Raw genomic sequence first — 26,352 nt, forward strand, 5'->3', positions numbered from 1 at the left:
GACAGATGAGATACACACAGAGAGGTGAGACACACACAGACAGGTGAGACACACACAGATGAGAGACACACACAGAGATGTGAGACACACACACACGGTGTATTTTGTGTCCACTGACAGGAAGTCCACGTCACTCATGACGGTGGACGACACAGACGGTGACGACAGGAAGAAGCCGGCTCTGCCCGCCGACGCCGAGAGCAGCGACTCGTGCTGCGACGCCAACGCTGCCGTTCCTCCACTGACCTGGAGGAAACCCTGACACACACACACACAACGCTGATGCTCTGACATCACTCTGAAGCTCCTCCCCTCGCACCGCTCTTCGTGTGAAACTACAAAGAGTCCTCGACTTCGTAGAATCAGCTAAAGGTCAAATGTGTTTCTCTAAAAACTGCAGGACTGAAAAATATATATTTTGCGTGAGAGTCAAAGAATGAGGTGATATGTGATTTTATCACGTCGCACGATAATCAATCACTCAGTTATTTCATTTATACGCTGAATTTTAATGTTATCATGATATTTGTTAATGGAGGAAAAAAAGGATAATATTTCATGTGTCTCGCTCACCAACATACAGAGAGAGTCGTATATTTTCAAGTGCCACAAGGGGGCGCCTGTGTCGCCCTGGTCATTCCATGTCCCTGCGATTTATAGCAAACTCATTTACTCTTATTTTTCATTTTTTTATCGCAATAATATCGTGAACATTTTTGTTATATTATTATTATTTTAGGTTGAACTGTTATTAGACAAAGACTGATGAAAAGACTTCACCGTGTTTTAGAATATTCTAAGAGGCTTAAACATATTTTTTATCATGAATTCGATAACATCTTGAATTTAAATCGTTTTGGTCCAGATAAATAATGTCTGCAAATGTTTCAGCAGTAATTTCTTTAAAAGTTTGAGCACAGAGAGCGAAATAAATAAAAATGCACAAACGTTTGCACACGAGAAAATGTTCCGTTTTATTCTCTGAACTGTTTATTTCATATTTACTTACAAGCACTTTATTGCTATTGTATATGTGAGGTTTGAGCAAAATATTATAAAACTGAAATTTGCCTTAAATATACAGTACATATATATATATAAAAAGTGCTTTAATGTGTATTTATTTTTGTATTATTTTAAAAGTACACTGTCAAACTATTTAGATGAGATAAACTGAAACTAGATCTTAAAAGTCAATTTGTTAGTGAATATTTGTCATTTTAAAAATAATTTCTTCAGCAGAATAAAAAAAAAAGACTTTGTTTAAACGATAAAACAAATTTTTCCACTGAAACTTCCCTCAGTGTGGAAATGATTCAAATTTATTGCATTTAAAAACATTATTTAAAAAAAAAGATTTATGTTGGACTGATTTTTCTTACATTAATTATTAAACCCTTTGTTATTAGCTTTACTAATTATAGATAGATTTTGTTGTTTATTAACTTAAAAATATAAAAAACAATCTGTGTCACGTCCTGTAAATAACTGTATATAAACGTGTGTATATTAATATTTAGATTTTATATTTATGGAACTCACAAGATGTTTTATTTTTAAAGCTTTTGAAATTGTAAGACAGAAATGATGTATTTGATTTTTCCCTCCTTTGAAATTAACTCAAATTTTCTTTATCATTTTTTTATTAAGTTTTCATTTTAAATAAATTTGAAATAGAAATAATATTTACTGTATATACAGCATTGTCAAATTCACATCCCATAATCAAAGCTACAACAAAACAAACGATGCTGAACTAAAATTCAGTGAAATTTGGGGGTCTGTTTTTTGAAGCTGGTTGTAACTTTGTGGAGGATCATGTCGCTCACAAACTCGTTTTTAAAAATGACATCAGACCTGAAAAACAAATGTCATTTAAAAAAAGCCTTTTTTAAAATCATTTAAAATCATTTTAGTTAAATGCGAATGATACGCCCCCCCAACATTGTTTTTTTTAGCAGACAAAAATTCAAAAATTTCAGTCTTAAAAAGCTTAAAAGGCTTTTAAAATTCATAATCTGGTGAGTTTTTAAAAAAAAAAAAAAAAAAAAACCCTTAGATTTAAGATGATAGATTGAAAGGGAATTTGTCCAATCAACAAAAACCTTCCTGAGAGAATGTCTTATCAATTCATCAAATAAAGAATGATGATCATCCTGAAAATCCAACATTTCTAACTGTTCAAATTTTTTCCCTTAACAAAAGTCAAAACCTATTTTAAGAAATATTTTCCTCAAAATTGTACAGTTTGTAAAAAGAAATATATATCCTGTAAGTAATAATAACAACGATAAGGCTGAACTAATGATGCTGTGATTAAGATTTAGCAAAGACTGGTTTAAGTTTAAATTTAAGACTTTATTGTAACACCGTTCGTGTGATTATGAGTAAAATCATTTTTGCTTTAGTGACGGTTTTAAAGTCGATTAAAAGTGAAGAGCTGCTTAAATTTTGAAGTGAACGTTTAAAATGCTTCAAATTCATGATTTTAACAGATTTCACTCTTGTAATTAAATCAATGTCTACTCTGTCAATAATAGTAAAACAGAATTAAACATGTTTAACAATTATTTTCTTATTGTATCAAAAAAAGTGATAAAAAGCCTGTTTCCATTTTATTTTTCTTTGTATTTTGCTTTATTTTTGAGTTCCAAGGACTAAAAGTCGTTGTTGTTCTTTGTCAGAGACGTTAAAGCGTCACTCGCCTCGTGAAACTGTGCAGATGCTGCTTTAGCTGAACTGGTCAGATCTTCAGATCTATATCATCATTATCTTCTGTAAATATCATCAGTCACCAAAACAGAATGTGTGAACAGTGAAAAGAGAAAGGACTGAACAGAATGTGATGAATCAGAAAGCTTTGTATAAGCATGAATAACATTTGTTTTGCTGGTTATTGTGGGATTTAATGAGCCTGAATTCATCACGGTTTTCATGGAGACTGATTGGTTTACTGAAGCCAAAGGAAATGACAATAAATGACACTGAAAGAGTTTCTGTGTCAGTGTGTTACTGAGATTAAATTAGAAATTAGAAATATGACTGTACATGGTAAATTGTGAGTAATATGTAAAAATGTCAGTAAGAATATTAACATATTTATAAAAAAGGCATAGTTTAGCATGTCGTCTAAAGTTTGACAAAAAAGTCATCGGTTAGTATCATCATCTAATCGCTTTATCCTCCACCAGAGGGTCGCGGGGGGTGCTGTGCCAATCTCAGCTACACCGGGCGATAGGCGGGGTACACCCTGGACAGTTCGCCAGTCCATCGCAGGGCCACACACAGATAGAGACAAACAACCATTCACTCTCACACTCACTCCTATGGTCAATTTAGAGTGTCCAATTTACCTAATCCCCACATTGCATGTTTTTGGACTGTGGGAGGAAGCCGGAGAACCCGGAGAGAACCCACGCACACATGGGGAGAACATGCAAACTCCATGCAGAAAGGCCCTTGTTCCAACCGGGGCTCGAACCCGGGTCTTCTCGCTGCAAGGCGAGAGTGCTAACCACTACGACATACTAGCCCCATCGGTTAGTATATCAAACGAAATTAGACGTAAACCTGAGTTATTTATCAGTTTAACTGACTTGAACAGCATTACAATAACTCAAAACACGTCAATTCAATTCAATTTTATTTGTATAGCGCCAAATCATAACATACATGATCTCAGGTCTGTACATAGACAACAGCAAAGAGAGCAGAGAAACACAACAGTTCACACAATGAGCAAACACTAGGCATCAGTGGAGAGAAAAAACTCCCTCTTAACAGAAGAAGAAATCTCTGACAGAACCAGACTCAGAGATGTGCGGTCATCTGCCTCGACCGGTTGGGGTGAAAGGAAAATGGGGGACAGAGGAGAGGTGGGGACAGAAAGGGGGGAGAGAAAGGACAAGAGGGAGATGAGGTAGAGACAGAAGAGAGAGAGAGACCAGGAGCAGATACACAACAACTGTATCAAGTTACAAGTTTATACAGTTAATGATATCGACTTTTAATTATAGCACAATAATAATGGTGATGATATGTATGATATGGATAGCCTCGAAAACTGGATCTGGATCCTGCAACCTGCAAGATGAGAATACAGAGAGAGAGAGAGAGAAGGAAGGAAAGACACAAACTAGGGAGAGAAAGAGACAAGATTAATGACATATAAAAAGTCATAATCATACCCTGAGTGTGAGAGAGTGAATGTGTGTGTACCACAGGAAAATCCCCCAGCAGTTTAGTTCTATAGCAGCATAACTAAGAGATGGTCCAGGTTTCCCTGAACCAGCTCTAACTATAAGCTTTATCAAAAAGGAAAGTTTTAAGTTTAACTTTAAATACAGAGAGAGGCTCCGCCTCCCGAACTGTCATTGGAAGCTGGTTCCACAGGAGAGGAGGAGCCTGGTAACTGAAGGCTCTGCCTCCCATTCTACTCTTACAGACTCTGGGAACCACAAGTAAACCTGTATTTTGTGACCTAAGTGGTCTGTTAGGGTGATAGGGTAAGACTAGGTCTTTCAGGTATGAAGGGGCCTGACCATTAAGTGCTTTGTACGTGAGGAGGAGGATTTTAAATTGAATTCTAAACTGTATGGGGAGACAGTGTAGAGAAGCTAACACTGGAGTTATATGGTCTCTCTTTCTAGTTCCTGTCAGAACTCGTGCTGCAGCATTTTGAATGAACTGGAGGATTCTAACAGACTTGTTAGAACATCCTGATAATAAGGAGTTACAGTAATCTAATCTAGATTAACAAAAGCATGAACTAGTTTTTCAGCATCCTGTAAAGACAGAATGTTTCTAATCTTCATAATGTTCCGCAGGTGGAAGAAGGCTGTTCTGGAAATGAGCTGATGTGTGAATCAAATGACATTTCCTGGTCAAAAGTAATTCCAAGGTTCCTCACAGTGGAACTGGAAGCCATGGTGATGTCATCTAAAGTGACAATGTGATCAGAAAGTTTTTCTCTGAGGTGTTTAGGGCCGAGTATAAAGTTTAAAAGTAGAAAGTTACAGGTCATCCAGGACTTAATGTCTCTGAGACATTCCTGGAGTTGAACAACCTGATTTATTTCATCCGGCCTCATTGATAAATATAGCTGTGTGTCATCTGCATAACAATGAAAGTGTATGTTGTGCTTTCTAATAATGTTCCCTAGAGGAAGCACATATAAGGTAAAAAGTATAGGCCCAAGCACTGAAATGGTGTCTGGAGTAGCGGCAACCATCAAGACCCTTTTATGCGCTCGTTCACATACTTTGTGTAAAACGGTGAGGTGCTCGCTGGGCTGCAGTCTGGCTGACAGCATTCTGTTGTGTACCAGACGGGGCGTGACGGATATTGAGTCCTGTAGGCGGAGCAGCTGGTCTCCATGGTGGAACAGGAGACAGATCAGTGGCAGCATGTTGATGTACCAGCGGTTGTGAAAAGTTATGGCTGTTTGCAGTGATAACATCACTTGTGTGTGGAAGAAACATGCTGTGTTAGTGATAATGGATGCGGATGGTACCTGGGTTGATGAGGGGGGAAGACTTGCCTTGCTAGTATCAGCTGGTTGGTTTGGCGGTGGCTGAGAAGGATTTGTGGAGCTTATGATGTTACTCTGTATTCCCTGAGGTGTAGAATGATGAGGGATTCCTCCTTCCCTTGGATTGATGTGCTGCAACATCGAATCGGGTGATGTGTGTGCACCACTGCTACGAATCTGGAGCCCTAGGTCATACTCACAGTTACTGAGAGGTTGAGATGAGGCTAGATTGTCCTCCTGCTCTTTCAGGAAGGTTGTGATGAGGGAGGCTCTCTCCAGTTCAATTTGTTTCTCCTTCAGACGGCGTTGCATCACTATCTGCTTGGTAAGTGCTACTCTGGTCTCATGAGCTACACGAGCCTCCTTGTCTAATTGTCGTCTCGACCTTTCTTGATCCCTGAGAAACTCTTCCTTCCTTTCCAAGGTTTCTCTTGCTTTAGAGTCCAAACGTTGATATTCGTCCTCAACATTGCTATCCTCCACTATTTGCCGTTTCATCTCTTCCAGTTCCAGGTGTTTCACGCTCTCCTCCAACATCGCTGCTTGAAGGTCGGTTAATCCATCAACGATGGAGTGGCTTGATGTGGACCAGTGACTGACCTGGGTTCTTGGTTTACTCCGTTGAGAACCTGAAGCATATGAACGTAGAGAAGATGAACGTTTACTGGTGGAAACACGATCTCTAGTCACTCCAGTTGCTACTGATGCTGGTTGAGAAAGCATACTAGGACAAACTAAAACGAAACTCAAAGGTGTAAATGGGCTAGATAAATAATACAACAGAAAAAAACAGTAGACTTTCCTACACTTCATATGTCATCCAAACAAAAAAAGTCATAGCTTCGTATGTCGTCTAAATTTTGACAAAAAAAGTGATATATTAGTATGTCATGCAAATTTTTGACAAAAAAGTCATACTTTAGTATGTTGTCTAAAGTTTGACAAAAAAATCATCGGTTAGTATGTCACCCAAATTTTTGCCAAAAAGTCATCGTTAGCATGTCGTCCAAGTTTTGACAAAAAAGTCATCGGTTAGTATGTCGTCCAAAATTAGACAAAAAACTCATCGGTTAGTATGTCGTCCAAAATGAGACAAAAAACTCATACTTTAGTATGTTGTCTAAAGTTTGACAAAAAAGTCATCAGTTAGTATGTCACCCAAATTTTTGACAAAAAAAGGCATTGTTAATATGTCACCCAAATTTTTGACGAAAAAGGCATTGTTAGCATGTCGTCTAAATTTTGACAAAAAAGTCATACTTAAGTATGTCATCCAAATTTTGACAAAAAAGTCATACTTAAGTATGTCATCCAAATTTTGACAAAATAGTCATCTGTTAGTATGTCGTTCAAAATAAGACAAAAAAGTCATACTTTAGTATGTCGTCCAAATTTTGACAAAAAAGTCTTAGATTTGTATTTCGTCCAAATTTTTACAAAAAAGTCATATATTAGTATGTTATGCAAATTTTTGACATAAAAGTCATTGTTAGCATGTCATCCAAATTTTGACATATAAATCATAAGTTATGTAAGTCTACTTACATATATTAACTTGTTTTCATGGTCACATATATATGTTAGTTATGGAGGTCTACTTACATATATTAACTTGTTTTCATGGTCACATATATGTTAGTTATGGAGGTCTACTTACATATATTAACTTGTTTTCATGGTCACATATATGTTAGTTACGGAGGTCTACTTACATATATTAACTTGTTAATATATGTAATAAAATGTATAAATAAAGTCAGGCCAGAAAACCTACAGACTCGTGATCATATTATTTGGAACAATAACAACACGTTAAACATACAGTTTTATAACTCTAATTCATGTGTTCATCACATGTATCAGTAACTTTATGAACAGACATCAGTGGTGAAGTGAGCTCAGGTCATCACACCGTCATCTGTGTCACAGTGTCAGTGTGAATCTGTTGAGTTTTTATTTGTTCTTACATTGATTGATTTTGCCTGATTGCTGAAATGGGAGGAGTTACACACATGTGCCGCAAATACAAATAAAGGGACTGCAGCTTGTTCTGGTGTGTCTGTTTATTCATTGTTCCTCCGTTCTGTAGAGCCAACAGAATCCCCACAGCAGAGGGAGGAAACCAGAGAACTGGACAACAAGGACACGCAGACTCCACACTCTTTGCTGTAAGGCAACAGTACTAACCACTAATCACCCCAAATACAACGTGAAAAGATAAATATAGAAATACTAGTGCTGTCAGTTAAGCGCGTTATTAACGGCGTTAACACAAACCCATTTTAATGGCGTAAATTTTTTCATGGCGAGACGAACGTTCTTTTTGACCGAGCAAACCTTGTGGTGTTTTTCACATGCTGTTGCAACAACTAGTAACGTTAGAAAAACCACAACACCACTACACCACACCGGATCCAGAATAATAAATACAAATGTGCCATTAATTGAGATTAATCGTGTTAACTGTGACATTAATGCGTTAAATTGAGATTCAATATTTTAATCATTTGACAGCACTAATAAACAGTAGCTTTACTAACTTAACTACATTAACCCATATCGTTGTGAAGAGCAATTCTGAAGTTCATACACATTTTCTAGAAGCCAGTTATTTTTTGTCTTTGTTCATGTTGATGAGGTGAAATGAAATGAATGTGATCAACTATGTCATGTCTGATATGAAAGGTCTGTCTTTACTTGTTTACTTGTAATTTTGTATCAAGTACAGATTATCAAGTGGTCTATGGACCATAGTGGCAGATGGTCCATAGACCACTAGATGTCAGCATCATGTTAGTTGACTGTCTACTTGTAATTGGTCTGTCCCTACAAAGTTAACAGGATCATGTTGACGGGTGATCACAAGCATGATCACTTCTTAGTTATGTCATTTTTGGTCATGATTATTCATAGAGACTTTCATGTTGGGAGAGATGGCCACAGTGTCACAATTCCCATGTTGAAGTGAAAGTGGTTGTCAAAGAAACACAGCGAGAGATGTCTTTTTATTGTTTAATGACTGAATATCCTGTTTATTTTTAGAATCGATCAATCTGTCGACTATTTTCTCTATTAATATTAAAGTATTCTTTTGTCCATAAAATGTTGAAAAGGGAGGGCTGAGAGCGTCCTTCAACAAAATCAATTATGACAGCCCCGGGCCGTCAGCCCACTGGTGACGCCCGTGGCCGGTCCAAGCCTGTTAGCATGTAAACATTAACAGTAGAGTGTCGCCAAGAGACTAGCAAATAAAATGAGACCTTAGTTTTGTTTTGTGTGAAATATTATTATGAATAGATGATACAAATAAATGAATACAGAAGGAGAGTTTATTAGGTGGGTTGTTGTTATATTATAATGTTTTTCCAGGTTTCCTCATTGGCAACAGAATTGTGATGCACTGTGTTTTAAAACTATGTGTCAGGCCTAAGTCGGCACCTAAACTGCTCCTTATTGTTACTAAGCCTTCAAGCTACTGCTACTCACAGAGGTCTTTGTTCCACCTTGTTCCGCACAGTGTGGCACTATGACCCAGATCACCAGCCACAACATGAACATAAATGTGTGTAGAGCTCTAATGAGGGGAAGACCACCCCTGGAAGAACCTCTGATGCCAAGAAGTCTTCCATATGTGCACAATGGTGCATTGTTATAACACAATAACTTACATTTAAAACACTTCATACACTATAATCAAACACATGCATTACATTTACTGTGTTTTCCACGGTTGATTACAGTGGACACAATTGCACACATGGGGTATTTAAGTGGTACAGACACAGTTTTAGCGTTCCCTCATAATAAAGACAATTGAGACGTGTGAGACCATTTTTTTTCCTATCAAAAATAAATTTTATTTCATTTACATTTGGTCGTGATGATTTCATGCCCTTTAAAATACCTGGATAACCAGGTGAAGTAAGTCAGTCTTTGTCAAGATGGATATTGCTCTATCCCAAGATCAAAGTGGCTCTGATGAATTTATATGGCTGTAAAAGAAGGATTTAGTGTGTGAGGCCTCACATCTGTGCTCCATCACTACATGGAATCAGGATCACAGGAGAACAGGAGCCAGACGTGGCGCTCAGTGTGTGTTCCTCACAGCTGATGGAAAACATGTTTGATGGACTGTGGAGAACCGAGTCTCTGTCTCTGACCTGAGGGTTTAACTGGTGACCTTTTAATCATCAGGACTCCACCTCTGACCTGAGGTTTGGAACGTCCCACAGATAAAAACAAGTGGTCGGCCTGAAGCTCGAGCCTCAAACTCTTTGTCTAATCTGAAACTGTAGCATGCAGCACCTCAGCACTATTCACACGCTGAGATATGAACCAGTCATAATAATAATAATAATAATAATAATAATAATAATAATGATAACAATATATTAATTACTTTACATAATAAAGGGCCTCGGGGCACCACCCTTCCAAAAGATGGTCAATTCACTGATTCAGTCTCATGAATTATCCAATTACCAATTAGGATTAATAACCATTATAACAATAATAACAATGCCACATCAATAGTGAGCTTGAATTGAAGGATTGAAGGACTGTATAGCTCTTGTTATATCAGAGGACTCTGGAACATTGTGTTTATGGCGCAGTGTTTATGTTGATGTCTCTCACAGTCGTAACACGTTGTGTTTCATGTTCATGTGTGGGAGGATGTTCTTACCCAACTGAACAGAGGGGAAACAAACCTCCTCATCCTAATCCACCACTTCAGAAGTAAGGCACGCTTGTTTCCGATGTTGGTCTCACGGTAAACTCATTTGAAAAAATGGGACGTTCCAAACCACTGATTATGAATACCTGAGCCTCAAAATGTCCTGCTTCTGTTAACCAGAGAAATGTCCTCTGAATAAGTGATTTTGACAAATAACTTTGACTATAACTGCATATCAACTATTTAAAATCAAGAGAAACAAGAAAAGGAAACTGATTTTAATGTTAAATTAGCATTTTATTTACAATAAAAGACAGACAGCAAAATCTAAAGTTTTGCATTAAACTGATTTTTACACTCTGCAATCCTGCTGCTGTGCATCTCTCAGTCGTCATCCGGTATCCATGGAGACGCCCGGGGCCTCGTCGCTGGTCAACTATGTTGTTCATGACGACATCAGGCTCACAATAAAGCTGAAGCCTTGCTAACGGTCTTCTTAGATGACGCACACTCATGCGAACATGATGTGTTATATTAGGCTGTTTCAGGCTTTGATTGAATACATATGTGACACTAAATGATTAAATAGACTTAAGTTGTTATCACGGGAACACGGGGGAAATAAAATGTATGTATGACCCTCAGAAAATACTTTGCCTGAAGTTTGGAACACGTGGACAGTTTCCTCCCTGGATATGCTTCACTGTTATTATCATATGTTATATTGAAATAAACATCACTGACATCTACTGCTGTCTTTTATTTAGTAATACCTGTAGACATAAACACTGACACTGTCAGTTCTCACTTCACACGCTGCTGTGTGCGCGCGCATGCGCGTGCACGGAGCCAATAGGGAAGCTCCTGTAAAAGCTCAGCCCGGTGAAAAGCGCTGGTGCGCTCAGGTCTCAGCAGAGAGGCTGACGCTCGTGCAGTGACGTGTTTGAGGACATGAACCACGTCCCGCCAGACTTTACCATCACTGCGTCACGGTTTGGCGGATTGTGAGACACATCCGGAGCTTCCTGTGTCTGTCATCTCTGGACGCCCCGTTGAGTCGTCATGTACCGGGATGAGAGGGTCAGTGTGCTGACCTGGGATCAGGTGCGGCGTCTGGACTCGATCCTGGCGGAGAGCGTCCCCATCCACGGCCGCGGAAACTTCCCCACGCTGTCCGTGCAGCCCCGACAGCTCGTGCAGGTGAGACACGAGCTCTTCTTATCACACCGACACTTTAAATTAAAAATGTAAACATTATAAACAGAAAGTGTTTTTATTTTGAAATAAATTGTGAAACATATTACCTTGACTTGGCAACATGTCGATATTATCTCTGTATCGTGACATGGGACATGATATCGTCATAAAGTAACTGTGATGATTGGTTTTAAAGGCTGATAATCATCCTATTTATTTTATTGAATAATGAGTGAAATACACGTTTATTGATTAAAAAAATACATGGAATTGACCAGAGCTGAAGTTTCTTAAAAGTGCAGACTGTCCTTCAATGAAACGTACATATTGGTCACATTCAATTCAATTTTATTTGTATAGCGCCAAATCATAACATACATTATCTCAAGGCACTGTACATAGACAACATCAAGAAGAGCAGAGACCCCCAACAGTTCACACAATGAGCAAACACTAGGCATCAGTGGAGAGAAAAAACTCCCTCTTAACAGGAAGAAATCTCTGACAGAACCAGGCTCAGAGATGTGCGGTCATCTGCCTCGACCGGTTGGGATGAAAGGAAAAATGGGGGGTAGTGGAGAGGTGGGGGACAGAAAATGGGGGGAGAGAAAGGACAAGAGGGAGATGAGGGAGAGACAGAAGAGAGAGAGGGAGACCAGCAGCAGATACACAACAACTGTATCAGGTTACAAGTTTATACAGTTACTGATATCGACTTTTTAATTTACAAAATAATAATAATGGTGACGATGAGCGTAGCCTCGGAAACTGGATCTTGATCCTTCAACCTGCATGATGAGAATACGGAGAGAGAGAGAGGGAAGGAAGGAAGGAAGGACACAAACTAGGGAGAGAAAGAGACAAGGTTAATGACATATAAAAAGTCATAATCAAATGCTGAGTGTGAGAGAGTGAATGTGTGTGTACCACAGGAAAATCCCCCAGCAGTTTAGTTCTATAGCAGCATAACTAAGAGATGGTTTAGGTTTCCCTGAACCAGCTCTAACTATAAGCTTTATCAAAAAGGAAAGTTTTAAGTTTAACTTTAAATACAGAGATGCAGGAATGTGAGTATTTTCTTCATTTCTTTGCTCTGGATTACAAAGAAATCATTAAAAGAGAATCATTTTGGTTTGTGGACAAGGTTTGACAAACACTGATCAACATTTTTTAAGGTTTTCTGATATTTTATGGATCAAACCATTCATCAATTAATCAGGAAAATAATCCACTGATTAATCAATTATGAAAATAATCGTTAGTTGCAGCTCGAGAATTGACACAGTTCAAAATAGTCACTGAATAACACTTTAATTTAAGCCTAATATTGGTGTTATACCATCAGAATTTGGCCATATTTATAGTCAATGTTTCTAACACATAATTATCCTTCATTTAACAATAAAAAGCCAAAGAAGTAAAGAAAGTATTGTCTGAATTGAAAGGTGTTAAAGATTACAGATTATAAAGAGTAGATTTACAGTGTCACCCTCTTTTTACAAGCACAAACCTTTCATGAGCTTTATATCCCGTATAAACGCTAGCTCAGTATTTCAACTTGAAGGTTGACGGTTGGATTCCAGGGCTCCGCTAGTCTACATACTGATGTGTCCTTGGGCAAGACACTTAATCCCATGTTGTGTGTGAATGGGTGTGAAATATGAGTGATAGAAAACTGTGCTGCACATCGATGCACTGTATGAAAGTGTGAGTGAATGAGTGTAAAGCATCTTTGCTGAGTGCACATCAGACCCAAGAGAAGTCGCTGTTCACTCGGGCTGCCACGATTAGTCGACTATTAAAATCATCCACATTTAGTCAACTGTGTTTTCTCTCTCACACCTGCCGCGTCTGCCTTTCTGTCCTTGACACTCATGCGCAGTAGTGGTAATCTGGGTCAGCCGTGATGTCACCGGAAGTACCAGACGGGTACAATACAATATCTGCACGAGCACCTGAATGATGAAGCACGTTGAGGCTGACAACGACGAAGCTAACTGGCTAGTTAGCTGATAACATTAGCGTAAACAGAGAGCTAGCTTACTACTTACTCATATTGATAGCTGTAAATGTTAACATTAGTGATGACGATTTGATTCATTAGCCTTAGCACACATATTTCATGTGTTTTCTGTAACGTTATAACAGTGTAGTAACAGGGTAGTAACACTGTAGTAATAGTGTAGTAACAGTGTAGTAAAGTTGAATACAGTTGTCAGCACAACTGTATTCAACAGCAAAATGCACTTTTGTCATATTTGAGTCAGTGAGACCCTAACTTGAATAATTCCTTAGGTGCCGACCTCATTGTAGTTATGTTTGATGCCAAAGAAAAATGAAAGAAAAACCTAAGTAGGCCTATTTATTTTTGTGTTGTTTAGGCCAGTGTCTTATCTGTTTACTCAGCAACTGTTTGTTGTTACAAGCATGTTTCATTCAAGGTTTAATGAACTATCATCTTAATTGTCTTCGTCATCTTAATAGTTGGTGATTAGTCGACTATCAAAATTTCTCTGTACTTGCTTACTTGGTAAGTACATACTTGAGAAGTACGCTGGGAGTATATACTTGCCAAGTACGGGAGTACACAAGTATGTGGCTGTTTCTCAATGCTGCAAAGTATGCAAGTATGTATGTATTGTTCTGCTGTTTGAATGGTGGCTGGCGCCAAGTGCTGCAGCCTCATTAGCGCCACCTACAGTGTTGATAAATGAACATATGAAATACTTTTAATAAATGCATATATATTGTTATTGTTTTCACATTTTAAATATTTAACTTCATTTATTAATTTATTTCTATTAAAATATACAATACAAATAATACAATGTGGAAAATAGATATATTAAAGCATTGTAGAGTAGTATATATATATATTACTCTACTCTAGTATATATATATACACATACATATATACTACTCTATAAATATATAATGTGTACAAATATATACTACTATATACTACTAATATCTAATATTACATTACATTACATTACATGTCATTTAGCAGACGCTTTTATCCAAAGCGACTTACAATGGAATCAAGTACAATTAGCCAGGGGTGGAATCGAACTTGCGACCATGATGTCTTTGGTACACAAGGTAGGGTCTTAACCACTGAGCCACTCCACCCCCTATTATTGGGGGTTGGAGTGGAGCTTACATATTGACATATTATATTTAATTACAGATACAATGACTGTGCGACTTAAATCTGACATTCAAAGTTAAAATAAAAAAAACATTAAACATCAAGCCGCATGTTTTTGATATAAAATTTGTGGGGGTTTCTCAAAACTGTGGGAGGAGTTATGCGCCAGAAAATGTGAGGAAGAAGAAAAGAAGAAAAAACATGCAGTACAACAACAAGAGATGCTGTATGTTACTAGCAGCGCTGTTAATCATGTAATAATTATTCATACATTGTGAGATGAGCCAGTTTGGAGTTGCAAAGGCAAGAATTTTACAGTAAAGTCAATGAATGCTTGACTTGACTATAAAATCACAGCTTTCTATCTCTTTGGCTTTCATGTCTGACTCAGTAAATGTTTTATTTATCCTCAGACGAGTCTCTTGCATAGATTCCTGGACATTAAAATGTCCATGAACCTCAAAGTAGATGAACAAGTCCAGTATATCACATGGAGCAGCCCATGACTCACTCCCCGAGACCCCCGACAGCAACTAGATTTCCCTTAAAATGAAACTCAACTTCTCTGATTTCTAATGTTTGCTAGTTTATGTTTAACGGTCCATCACATGATTCACCCTAAAGTTTAGTGTTTTCAGATTGACATCAACAGAAATGTGATGTGATGTTGGGACCACAGACCTGAAAGGGCAGCATCCAGAAACAGCTGATTATGTTCTGATTATATTGTGTACATCAGTGACATGAGATGACATCACGTTTAAAAATGTCTTCACTTGACTGGTAAATGAACATGTTTGCTTACACATGTATCAAACAGCAAAGGCCTCACATTTAAAAGTGTTTGTAATTGCTGTCGTGCTTTTCCATTAAAGACACTGCAAGTCTTCACATTCAGGCAGGTTGACTTTGTTTTTTTTAAAAGGGACAGCAGATCCATTTTTGCTCGTACACACTTGTGTATTTTGTGTAGACTCTTGTGAATGTTACCTTTGTTCTGTTTCAGGTTGTCAAGGCTCGACTGGAGGAGCGGGGCGTGGAGGTTCGTGGCGTGAAGCTGAACGGCTCTGCAGCTAGCCATGTGTTGCACCAGGACAATGGCCTCGGCTACAAAGACCTAGACCTGATATTTGGCCTGAATCTCACTGATGACAAAACCTTCCAGCGTGTCAAAGACGTGGTTCTGGACTGCCTGGTGGAGTTCTTGCCTACAGAGGTGAGCAGGGAGCGAGTCTCAGCCCTCGCTCTGAAGGAGGCGTACGTGCAGAAACTGGTGAAAGTTTGTACCGACACAGATCGCTGGAGTCTGATCTCACTGTCCAACAACACGGGCAAGAACGTGGAGCTGAAGTTTGTGGACTCCCTGAGAAGACAGTTTGAGTTCAGCGTGGACTCCTTCCAGATCACTCTGGACTCGCTGCTGCTGTTTGACCGCTGCTCACAGACGGAGATGTCTGACACCTTCCACCCCTCAGTGCAGGGCGAGAGCATGTACGGACACTTCCACGAGGCTCTGGATCACCTTCGCTCCAGGACCATCGCCACCCGCAGCCCAGAGGAGATCAGAGGGGGCGGGCTGCTCAAATACTGCCACCTGCTGGTGCGCGGCTTCCAGCCGTCGTCTGAGATGCAGATGAAGCAGATGCAGCGCTACATGTGTTCACGGTTCTTCATCGACTTCTCTGACATCGGTGAGCAGCGGAGGAAGCTGGAGGCTTATCTGCAAAACCACTTTGCGGGCATGGAGCACAAGCGCTACGACTACCTGGTGACGCTGAGGCGCGTGGTGGACCAGAGCACCGTGTGTCTCATGGGTCACGAGCGCAGACAGACGCTGGCTCTGATCTCCACGCTGGCCCGGCGTGTCATGGCGGAACACAACGCTGTTCCTGCTCTGTCCAACATCACCTGCTACTACCAGCCTGCTCCTTATGTCCGAGACGGCAACTTCAGCCATTACTATGTGTCACCTGTGACCACAGTGAGCAACTCTTATCAAACATGGCTGCCCTGCAGCTGAGCGGTGACGTCACAGGTTTGACTGTTTACTGTATACGTTTAAAGTGTACTGAAGGTGTAGTACTGAAATACTCTATTTATTTGTTAGGATGTGAATCTTGTGGAACATGCAGCAGCAAAGCACTGTTCGGGGGGGGGGGCGCTTTTCACTCACGTGGGTTCTGAACCTGAACACAGGTGACTTTGTACCAGAGAAGCTTGTTTGTGTTTCAAATGTCTTTTAAGAGGAGATTTTCTAATGTTGGGTGAAAGTTTCAAGATTATCAAGAGTGTGTGCACTCATGTTCACACACACACACACACTTGTGTTGCCGTCTCTCTCTCAGTGCGTACACACACACACACACACACCTAGAGCTCTAAGTTCCATTTTTCCCATTAAAATGTTTTTCAAATTGAGATTTTTTAACATTTCACACCAGCAAAGTGTAATTGTAAAATTTAATATAATGTAAAAATAAAGTTATTTATGCAACACAATATTTCAGTACTTTTAATACGTAATAAGTTTTTAATAAAACATAACTTCACAAAAACAGTTGTCAATACCATTAAAGCAATAATGTGCTTAGATACTGGTGAGTTCATCAGAGGCTGCTCAGGTCAGGCCACGCCCCCTGCTCATGTCCTTGTACCTTTACTTGTGCTGTACCACAGGCTTCTTGTGTGTGTTGTGTTTGTGTGTGTGTGTGTTAGTCTCAGACACGGTGTGTGTGTGTGTGTGTGTGTGGCCCCTAGACACACGCGTCATAGGGCCCCTAAACACACACACGCACACACACAAAACTGTACCGCCATTTTGAAACATATTTGTAATGATGTAAACTCTGTAGCATTGTAGCTTGTTTGGTTTATGGCCTAGTGTGTACAAAAAGGTTGTATTGTTTCTTTCTCTTCAAATCTTATATCAACAATTCTCCTTTGAGCCACAGTAATTATCTTTTATTCTCTTTTCATTTCATAATTTCATAATGTGGACATGCATTGAAAAATGAAGGCTTCATATGTGACGCAGGAAGTTGTTTTTTGTTCTGCTTCTTGTCTGATGGAGGCTCTTGTATCTTTAGTGAAATGTAAATATTTGATGTGTGTTTTTGTTTAATGGATATAAACTTTCATGTGTAGTTAAACAAATATCCTGCTCAGAAGTGTTTTGAAACTCTTTCACCAGGTTACTGTACATCAGAGTATTTGTTTTGTTGTCATTAAACATTGTCATTTATTGTGGCTGACATGAATGCAAACCTCTGTCTCCATGTCTGTTTCATCTAAACTCTTCTTCACTATCGATCTTTCACAATCTTCTATCAATCACACAAGCGACACTGTGTGTTGTCTGTGTTCCATCATCCAGACACTCACTGTGGCCAGTCTGTAATCCAAGCTCTGTGTCCCACAGCTCTCAGCCAGAGCGTGGACATCAGCCATGTCCCTGTCCATGTCCTTGGCCTCATTTTCCAAAGCTTCAGATTGCTGTTGCTTGTATTGGACACTGTAAGCTCTGAGGTCCAGTCCAGTCCAGCACTTCAAACTCTCTGAGGCCAGGATTCCTCCCACTATGTCATTGTATCTTAAATACTTAATAATACTTAAGCATGGGACATGAACAATTCTTTTCCCCATTATGTTTACTCAAGTAGCTGAGGTTATCATTTAAGACAAGATAACCGTACTTGAATCAATACTAAACAGATAAATATCACACACCAGCTCTTCTGCTCTTACCCTTTGGCCTCTGCAGTCTCTTTGGGTGGGTGCCTGTGGATTTGATTCCCACCACAGACATCAGCTGTAAGGATCCTGTTCTGTGTCAGTCTGCTGTGAAGAGTAATCTGAAAACATCAGCGTGCATGTTGTTTGTGGATGTAGTGTCTGCATAGACTATGGGAATGTCATCTTTGGAGGTGAAAGGCATGATGGGAAGTGTCTCCAGCGTAATAAACTCATCACCAGTGTCAACTCCCAGTGCGAGTGTATCGAGTGCAACGTGTTAGATTGTGAAAGAAAAAGGTGAAATGCTACATGGACGGCTGAATCTGCTCAAACCAATCAAGAATGTAACTTTAAGTCACATGACCCAAAGATGCAGAAATACTCTTTTTATCATGGGACGAAGGATTCAGAGAAAATTAGAGAAGAGATGTACATTACATTACATGTCATTAAGCAGACACTTTTATCCAAAGCGACTTACAAAAGTGCATTTAAACATTTGGGTACAAATAAGAGCTAGAAGTAAGTAAGAGCTTCAAGTAGATCAAACTATGAAGTGCTAGTCATAAGTGCGATGTACAAGTTTTTTTTTTGTTTTTTTTGTCGTCTTAGTCGAGGTAGAGTCGGAAGAAATGTGTTTTTAGTCGGCGGCGGAAGATGTGGAGGCTTTCAGCTGTCCGGATGTCGATGGGGAGATCGTTCCACCATTTGGGAGCGAGAATCAAAAGACATTAAGTAACTTAAGTACCAAGTTTGCTCATAAACCGGTTTTACTCGACTGGGTAGAAATGCTCCCTCTGCCATCATGTTGTTAGCAAGTGGCTCTCAGGAAATGTCAAATCTATTTACAGGATCTGTGGATATTCAGATGTTTGTTTGGTGTCCCAAAATGCAAGCAATAAAAACAGAACAAGTTTAAAGTGTGTTTATTAGCGAACTGTCAGATTGGAGTGTAAATTCACAACATTTGTGTGGAAGTTTAACAATCCACTAATCATGTCTGAGTTTGGAAACATAACCTTGGTTCTGTATAATTGCTGATATCCCAGCTGTGTTCGTTTATTGTGTTTCTGGTACAAACAGGAACTTAAAGGTTACTGTAGACTGTACTTTAATCAGCCACAACGTCACTACACAATTCATTCATTCGACAACATATACATGTGTGAGAGAGTCAGAGACAGACACAGCAAACTAAACTGAGGGAGAGGGGCACAGAAAACCCCTAGCAGAAATAATGGGCAGGCTTGGGCAGAGCAAACCAGGGCCAGCTGTGGAAGTGGGCGGGGAAGCTCAGGTGAGAGGAATGAGATGACTGCAGGGCAGACAAGGATGGCAAGATCTGCAATGACAGGAGAGTTAGTAAAACAAAAAAAACGTCCCACCACGCTGGGGGCGTCAGGGTGGTTGCGGTGGAAGTCCCTGATGAGGGACGGATCTAGGATAGCCCGGGCAGGGACCCAGGAGCACTCTTCAGGACCATATCCTTCCCAGTCTACCAGGTACTGATAGCCCCTCCCACGCCGACGGGACTTGAGGCATCTGACGGTGTAGCGAGGAGCGCCCCCAATGAGCCGGGTGGGAGGTAGGGCCTTGGAGGGCGGCTTAAGTGGGCTCTCCTTAACAGGCTTGAGACGAGAAACATGGAAGGTGGGAAGGACCCTCATGGAATTACTGGTGAGCTTGTTCTTTTACTGAACATGATGCCACAAAGTGACCGACCTGGCCACAGTACATACACCTGTTCTCCCGTCGGCGGCGCAGACGTTCCTCCAGAGCGAGATGAGTCCGCCCCAACTGCATTGGCTCTGGAGAGTCAGACAAGGTGCTGGAAGTGAGGGGCAGGGCCGAGGCTGGTTCCACAGCAGGCAGACGTGGGCGACGTCGGAGATTAGTGGAGTGGGCTCGCTCCTTTCTCCGCTCTCTGAGGCGCCCATCCACACGAATGGCGAGAGAAATCAGAGCATCCAAATCCCCGGGAGGGTCTCGAGCCACCATCATCACCACCAGTTCATCTTTAATGTCATCAGAGAGACCATGACAAAAGGCATCATAAAGTGAAACAGAGTTCCACTTACTTTCTGCGGCTATGGTGCGAAACTCAATGGAAAAGTCTGCAACACTCCTTTTCCCCTGAACCAGGTCGAGCAGTCCTCTAGCTGCCTCTCTTCCTGGAGTGGCGTGATCAAAAACTTTTTTCAGTTCAGCAGAGAAAAGTTCAACTGAGGAGCAAACCGCAGACTGCCTCTCCCACTCCGCAGTTCCCCAATCTCTGGCACGACCCGCGAGCTGATGAATGCCACACGAGCTCGTTCCATCGGATAGGAGGAGGGCTGGAGCTCAAAGAGGAGAGAACACTGAACGAGGAAAGGCTTGCAAGTTCCTGGTTCACCAGAGTACGGTTCTGGAGGAGGAAGCAGAGGCTCTACTGACAGGCAGAGATGCTGCAACTGCTCATGGAGGGAGTCCAAAACCCGGTCCTAACGAGCGACAAACTCCTGAAGACCCCGAGCCACCGAGTGGATTGGAGCCTCTTGACACTTGATAGCAGTGGCTTGAAAAGACAGCTCCTGCAACACTGGGTCTGAATCAGCTGGGTCCATTCTCTGCTCAGATCGTACTGTTAGATCTCCAGAAACACTGAACCCAAAAGCACAAATTTAGAGACTAAAAAAAAGTCTCAAAAATCACTCAGGCAGCAAACTAAACTGAGGGAGAGATTCACAGAAAACCCCAAGCAGACATAACGGGCTGTCTTGGGCAGAACGAGAGCAGGGCATGTAGCATGACAATCTGACCGAGGGAGAACGAGAATGGTTGTATTTGAAAGGCAGACTGAATGGGAGGCTGATGAGGATAATGAGGGCCAGGTGTGGAAGTGGGTGGGGACGCTCAGGTGAGGGGAATGAGGTGATTGCAGGGCAGACAGGGATGACAAGATCTGCAATGACAGGAAAAACAAGCCATGATTTGACTTGTGCCTCTTTAAGTTAATGCTCTTAAATACATTTCTGTCCATTCACTCGGTGAACGACATCATGATACACTTCAGTCAGTTTATTTCCAGTAACGTGAGCGTCTCTCACCTGTCCCGTTCATGAAGAGTAGCGTTATCGGCCAATCTATCTGTCTAACTCTCAGCGAGGTAGCCATCTGTGGAACTGTTTGTTGGTCTGCCTGTTTGTGTATTTGTCTGTATCTGTCTTCTAGTCATAAAGCCAGGAGGGTTCACAAAAAAGACTTGTCCTTTTGCAAGGGAGTTTTGTTCTGTGTCCAGAAGGTGTGTTCTCACTGCAAGAAAGAGCAGCTTCTGAAGCAGCGCCTCAAAAATGAGCTTCAGAGGTTTGATGAGAATAGAGAAGAATGGGTGATTGGCCGTAAGAAGATCCTCAACGTGGCATCCATCAAGGATGAAGCCACCATCATGGTTTGTACAAATTTAATAAATAAATTTAATAAAATGACATTAAACTGCTCAGAAAATATTGGAAATAAGTTCTGTAATACGCATGGAAAATCTTCTGTGTTCATAACAAAAATACCAACCTCAATACAATAGTGTAAAGTTCATGTGTATTCATACTACTACAGCTTTTAACATGTGTACACTGCCAACTATACATGCATTTGCTCATTCACCTATTCAGTCATAGAATCACAAAGGGTTCTCTCTATTATGAATACATTTAGAAATTGTCATTGTTGAAGCTCCAGTTTGTGATACATGTTGTACTCTTACTATTGCTATTTTAGACAAATGCTTACACTTGATGAACTGTTCCTGTTTGCACATACATGTTTATACAAAAGTGAAACTGTAAGAAAAAACTGTAAGTAAGTACAAAATATAGTGTAAATGGAGTAAATGCCAATAATAGAAGGAGTAATGTGCACGTATGGCGTGCAGGGGGTGAGAGAAACTTTCCGTGATGCTGAGAGTTTGAGTTCCAGTCCTAGTCCAGGATGATGACCAGTTTATTGAGTCTGTTAGCATCAGCTTCCAGACAGGGACAGGGACAAGTGGAGCAGGCGGACATGGAGGGACAAGTGGAGCAGGCGGACATGGAGGGACAAGTGGAGCAGGCGGACATGGAGGGACAAGTGACATGGAGGGACAAGTGGAGCAGATGGTCATGGAGGGACAAGTGGAGCAGGCAGGGAGTGGAGCAGGCGGACATGGAGGGACAAGTGGAGCAGGCGGACATGGAGGGACAAGTGGAGCAGGCGGACATGGAGGGACAAGTGGAGCAGGCGGACATGGAGGGACAAGTGGAGCAGTCAGGTATGTACTAATGTTTGTAGAGTATTTTCAAATAATTAAATTTGTATTCTTATGTCTCTGTTGATTATGGATATGTCATTATCACGGTTTGTTAATACATTACATACAATTAAGTATAATACAGTATAGTACAATGGTGTCATCTTTTAAAAGACATATGAGTGAACTATAATCTTATATTGCAGTGGCAACAAGACATATGCCAGAAAGGAAGAAGCTACAAAAGAAATAATGAAATAATTCCTGTTTGTTATCATTACAGTACAGACCTATCATTTAATCATTTTGCATATCCACAAGAAATCTCTTTGGATGCGGGAACTTGGATAATGGTTTACTGGTTAACAAAACATACACTCACTGCACACACAGATGCAATGGAGTGTTGTTTTAGTTCAGACAGGGCACACAGTCAAGCTGTGCTGCTCACCTCATCAGCTGATGTGGGCAGGCCGTGTCGGGCAGACTCACATCAGCTGGCTGGCCGTGATAGGCCCATATCTCCTCCTTCACGTTCAGTCGGGCGCTCGTGTCATCGTGTCATCATGTCATTGCGTCATCGTGTCATCATGTCATTGTGTCACCATGTCATTGCGTCATCGTGTCATCGTGTCATTGCGTCATGTCATTGTCATTGTGTCATTGTGTCATCATCACGTCATCATCGGCGTCGTCATTGTGTCATCGCATATCATCGTGTCATTGTGTCATGTGCATCATGGCATTGGCATTCATATCGGGCCGCGTTATTAATCATCATGTCCATGGTCCACGTAGGCGTGCCATTGGTCATTCGCCATCATTGCGGCATTGTCATCACGCCATCGTCATCCGTCCATCCGTCATCATCATCATTGTCATTGTGTCATTGTGTCATCATGTGGTCATCGTCATTGTGCATCCATCGTCATTAAGTGTCATTGCATTGTGTCATCATATCATTCATCGTGTCATTGTGTCATTGTGTCATCGTGTCATTGTGTCATTGTGTCATTGTCATTGTGTCATTGTGTCATCATGTCATTGTCACATCGTGTTATTGTGCATTGTGTCATTGTGTCATATGTCATTGTGTCATTGTGTCATCATGTCATTGTCATTAATTGTCATCGTGTCATTCGTCATTGTGTCATCATGTCATTGCGTCATTGTGTCATCATGTCATTGTGTGTCATCGTGCATCATCGTGTCATTGTCATCGTCATCGTGTCATTGTCATGTCATCGTCATTATGTCATTGTGTCATTGTCATCATGTCATTGTGTCATTGTGTCATGTGTCATTGCGTCATCGTGTGTCATTGCGTCATTCGTCATCATTGTGTCATCATGTCATTGCATCGTGTCATTGTGTCATCATCGTGTCATTGTGTCATCATGTCATTGTGTCATCGTGTCATTGTCATCGTGTCATCGTGTCATGCGTCATCGTGTCATTGCGTCATTATGTCATTGTGTCATTGTGTCATCATGTCATGTCATTGTGTCATCATGTTATTGTGTCATCATGTCATGGTCATTGTGTCATCGTGTCATTGTGTCATCATGTCATTGTGTCATCGTGTCATTGTCATCATGTCATTGTGTCATCATGTCATTGTGTCATCGTGTCAATCGCATTGCGTCATCGATTCATCGCATTGACATCGTGTCATTGTGTCATCATGTCATTGCGTCATTGTGTCATTGTGTCATCATGTCATTGTGTCATCATGTCATTGTGTCATCATTGCTGTTCTGTTCTCCCAGAAAAGAGCCACTTGTAATGAAGACTGAAGTGCATGTAATCACAGGGGTTGATGCTTTCATCATTTTTCTCAGGTTATTTTCCAAATATTTGTAAGTTTTTATTAGAGATGATTTTGAACTGAAAACACAGGAAATCAATCAAACTTAATGTTTTTAATTTTACCAAATGACTTTTGTAACTAAGATATTGATAAAATGCTAAGCATTATATAACCATTCTTGCTTACATACCACTTTCTTTTAGTCCTAATCTAAACAAAATGAGAGCGAGAGAGAGAGTGAGAAAGGTGAGACAGGGTAGACAGACAATATGTAAATTATAACTCTGGTGCAATTCATATTTCACTAATGCAGAAGCACTACAGTCATGAAAGTTGACTTAAGCTAGCGAGACAAGATATGGCTACGTTTTCCCTCACAAGTTACAAGATCGTTTTCATAGTCTTGCATTTAACGATGGGGCTCAGTGGTTAAGACCGGTACCCTGTGTGCAAAAGACATCATGGTCGCAATGGTCACAAGTTCGACTCCATTTTTTTCTTAATTTGCATCAACAACAGTAATTTGTAGGACAGTTAATATACGGTCATTGTCAGAAACATCAGTGAAAATGCATTTATATAAAATAGGACATTTTTTCACAATGGTGGCTTCTTTCATCTTCAGCCATCACTACCTCCCTTTTCTGCTCTCTCCCATCCTACTCCTTCACCCCTGCATTTATATATATATATATATATATATATATATATATATATATATATATATATATATATATATATATGTATATATATATATATATATATACATATATGTATATATATATGTATATATATATATATATATATATATATATACATACATATATATACATATATATATATATATATATATATACATATATATATATATATATAAATGTACAATATTTGCTCCTCTTGGGTGCTGGCCTGTTTATCTTCAGCAGTGGTTTTACTACCTGTGTGCCTCTCAACAGTGCTGTCTCAGACGTCTCACTGTTTAGTCCAACGGCTGATGAAAACAGAGGCTGGGGCGAGGTCTGCTGTCCTTCATTTGCTAGGCAAACGTGGTCTGTGGGTCTTAAACACTGAGGCTATTCACTCTCCCAGCACACACAACATAGACTATGGATTGTTTGGAAGCCACTGCTCAGCCCAAGTTCCTCTCTGGGGAAAAAAAGCCACTTTGCCACTCTCTCTCTCTTTCTCTCACCTTTCTTCTTTCCTGCAAATTCCATCCTCGCGAGTCACAGAGGGCCTCCCAGCCAAAAGAATGTGAAAAAGAGACACTGGCTTCCACATACTTTTTTCCTGACCCGTTCCCACATCCACAGTGGGTCATTCACAGTTATAGCACAAAAACCAGACAGCTATATTGGGATACATACACAAACCATCCGTCTTTAAATCTGTTTTGTAATAATCACCCAAAAGCAACATAAAGAATACCAAAGAGTTGTCTGAGCTTAATTTGAATCACTTCTACTTTTTTAAATAATTTTGTATGGGACAAATTCTGTCATAACATCTGCCGACCACAGGATGGGGTCATCTCTTACAGCCAACACTTTTGTGATATGCAACTATGAACACTATGATTGTGGAGGCAGATCTAATACGTTCACTCTCAGCCAACAAGTCAAATGATCATTTACTGTAATGTGATAAGAGCAGTAGGTTCAGGAAGGATGTGAAACACACACAAAATAAAATAGCAGTGGAGGGGCTGTAAAGTGTAATGTATGGAAGTGTTTAAGCAGAAATAGGTGAGTTATATCTTTAATCAAGAACCGTGGTGTGAAGTATGAGTCTGGCCAAGGAATGAAGACAAGGAATCAGACCATGATCACGATGAAGCAGGACGACAAACGTGCTGAACGATGGATATCTAGTGATTACTGGTTTGATCCCTGGTCTGGGACCTTTTTGTGCTCTGGTTTCATGCATTTTAGTCACATGTGGTCAGGTTGGTGCTCAGTTGCAGTGGCTCTGATCAACCCCTTCATCTGACCTCCTC

General features: G+C 40.3%; 2 protein-coding genes across 2 annotated transcripts in view; both read left to right on the top strand.

The window, feature by feature from the left end:
• LOC122786651 (non-homologous end joining factor IFFO1-like) overlaps window positions 1-1,097 on the top strand; it is a 19,913-nt gene extending 18,816 nt beyond the window's left edge. Inside the window, exon 12 of the mRNA XM_044053103.1 lies at window positions 121-1,097. Coding sequence (XP_043909038.1) covers window positions 121-262 — 142 coding nt within the window. The 3' untranslated portion in view covers window positions 263-1,097. The remainder of the gene's footprint in view (window positions 1-120) is intronic.
• A 10,035-nt stretch (window positions 1,098-11,132) lies between these two features.
• On the top strand, window positions 11,133-17,816 carry LOC122786658 (terminal nucleotidyltransferase 5A-like). The gene is made up of 2 exons (XM_044053116.1): window positions 11,133-11,405; window positions 15,560-17,816. Exons 1-2 carry the CDS (start codon window positions 11,268-11,270, stop codon window positions 16,571-16,573), a joined length of 1,152 nt encoding a protein of 383 aa, XP_043909051.1. The 5' UTR covers window positions 11,133-11,267; the 3' UTR covers window positions 16,574-17,816.
• Window positions 17,817-26,352: the final 8,536 nt, after the last annotated feature.

Source organism: Solea senegalensis, linkage group LG20, assembly GCF_019176455.1.
Source record: "Solea senegalensis isolate Sse05_10M linkage group LG20, IFAPA_SoseM_1, whole genome shotgun sequence".
Classification (NCBI taxonomy): domain Eukaryota; kingdom Metazoa; phylum Chordata; class Actinopteri; order Pleuronectiformes; family Soleidae; genus Solea; species Solea senegalensis.

Excerpts from the sequence above, each read along its gene's own strand:
- LOC122786658 (XM_044053116.1), top strand. The coding sequence starts at position 11,268 with ATGTACCGGGATGAGAGGGTCAGTGTGCTGACCTGGGATCAGGTGCGG. Across the intron at positions 11,406-15,559 it reads AGCCCCGACAGCTCGTGCAG|GTTGTCAAGGCTCGACTGGA; the intron begins GTGAGACACGAG and ends GTTCTGTTTCAG.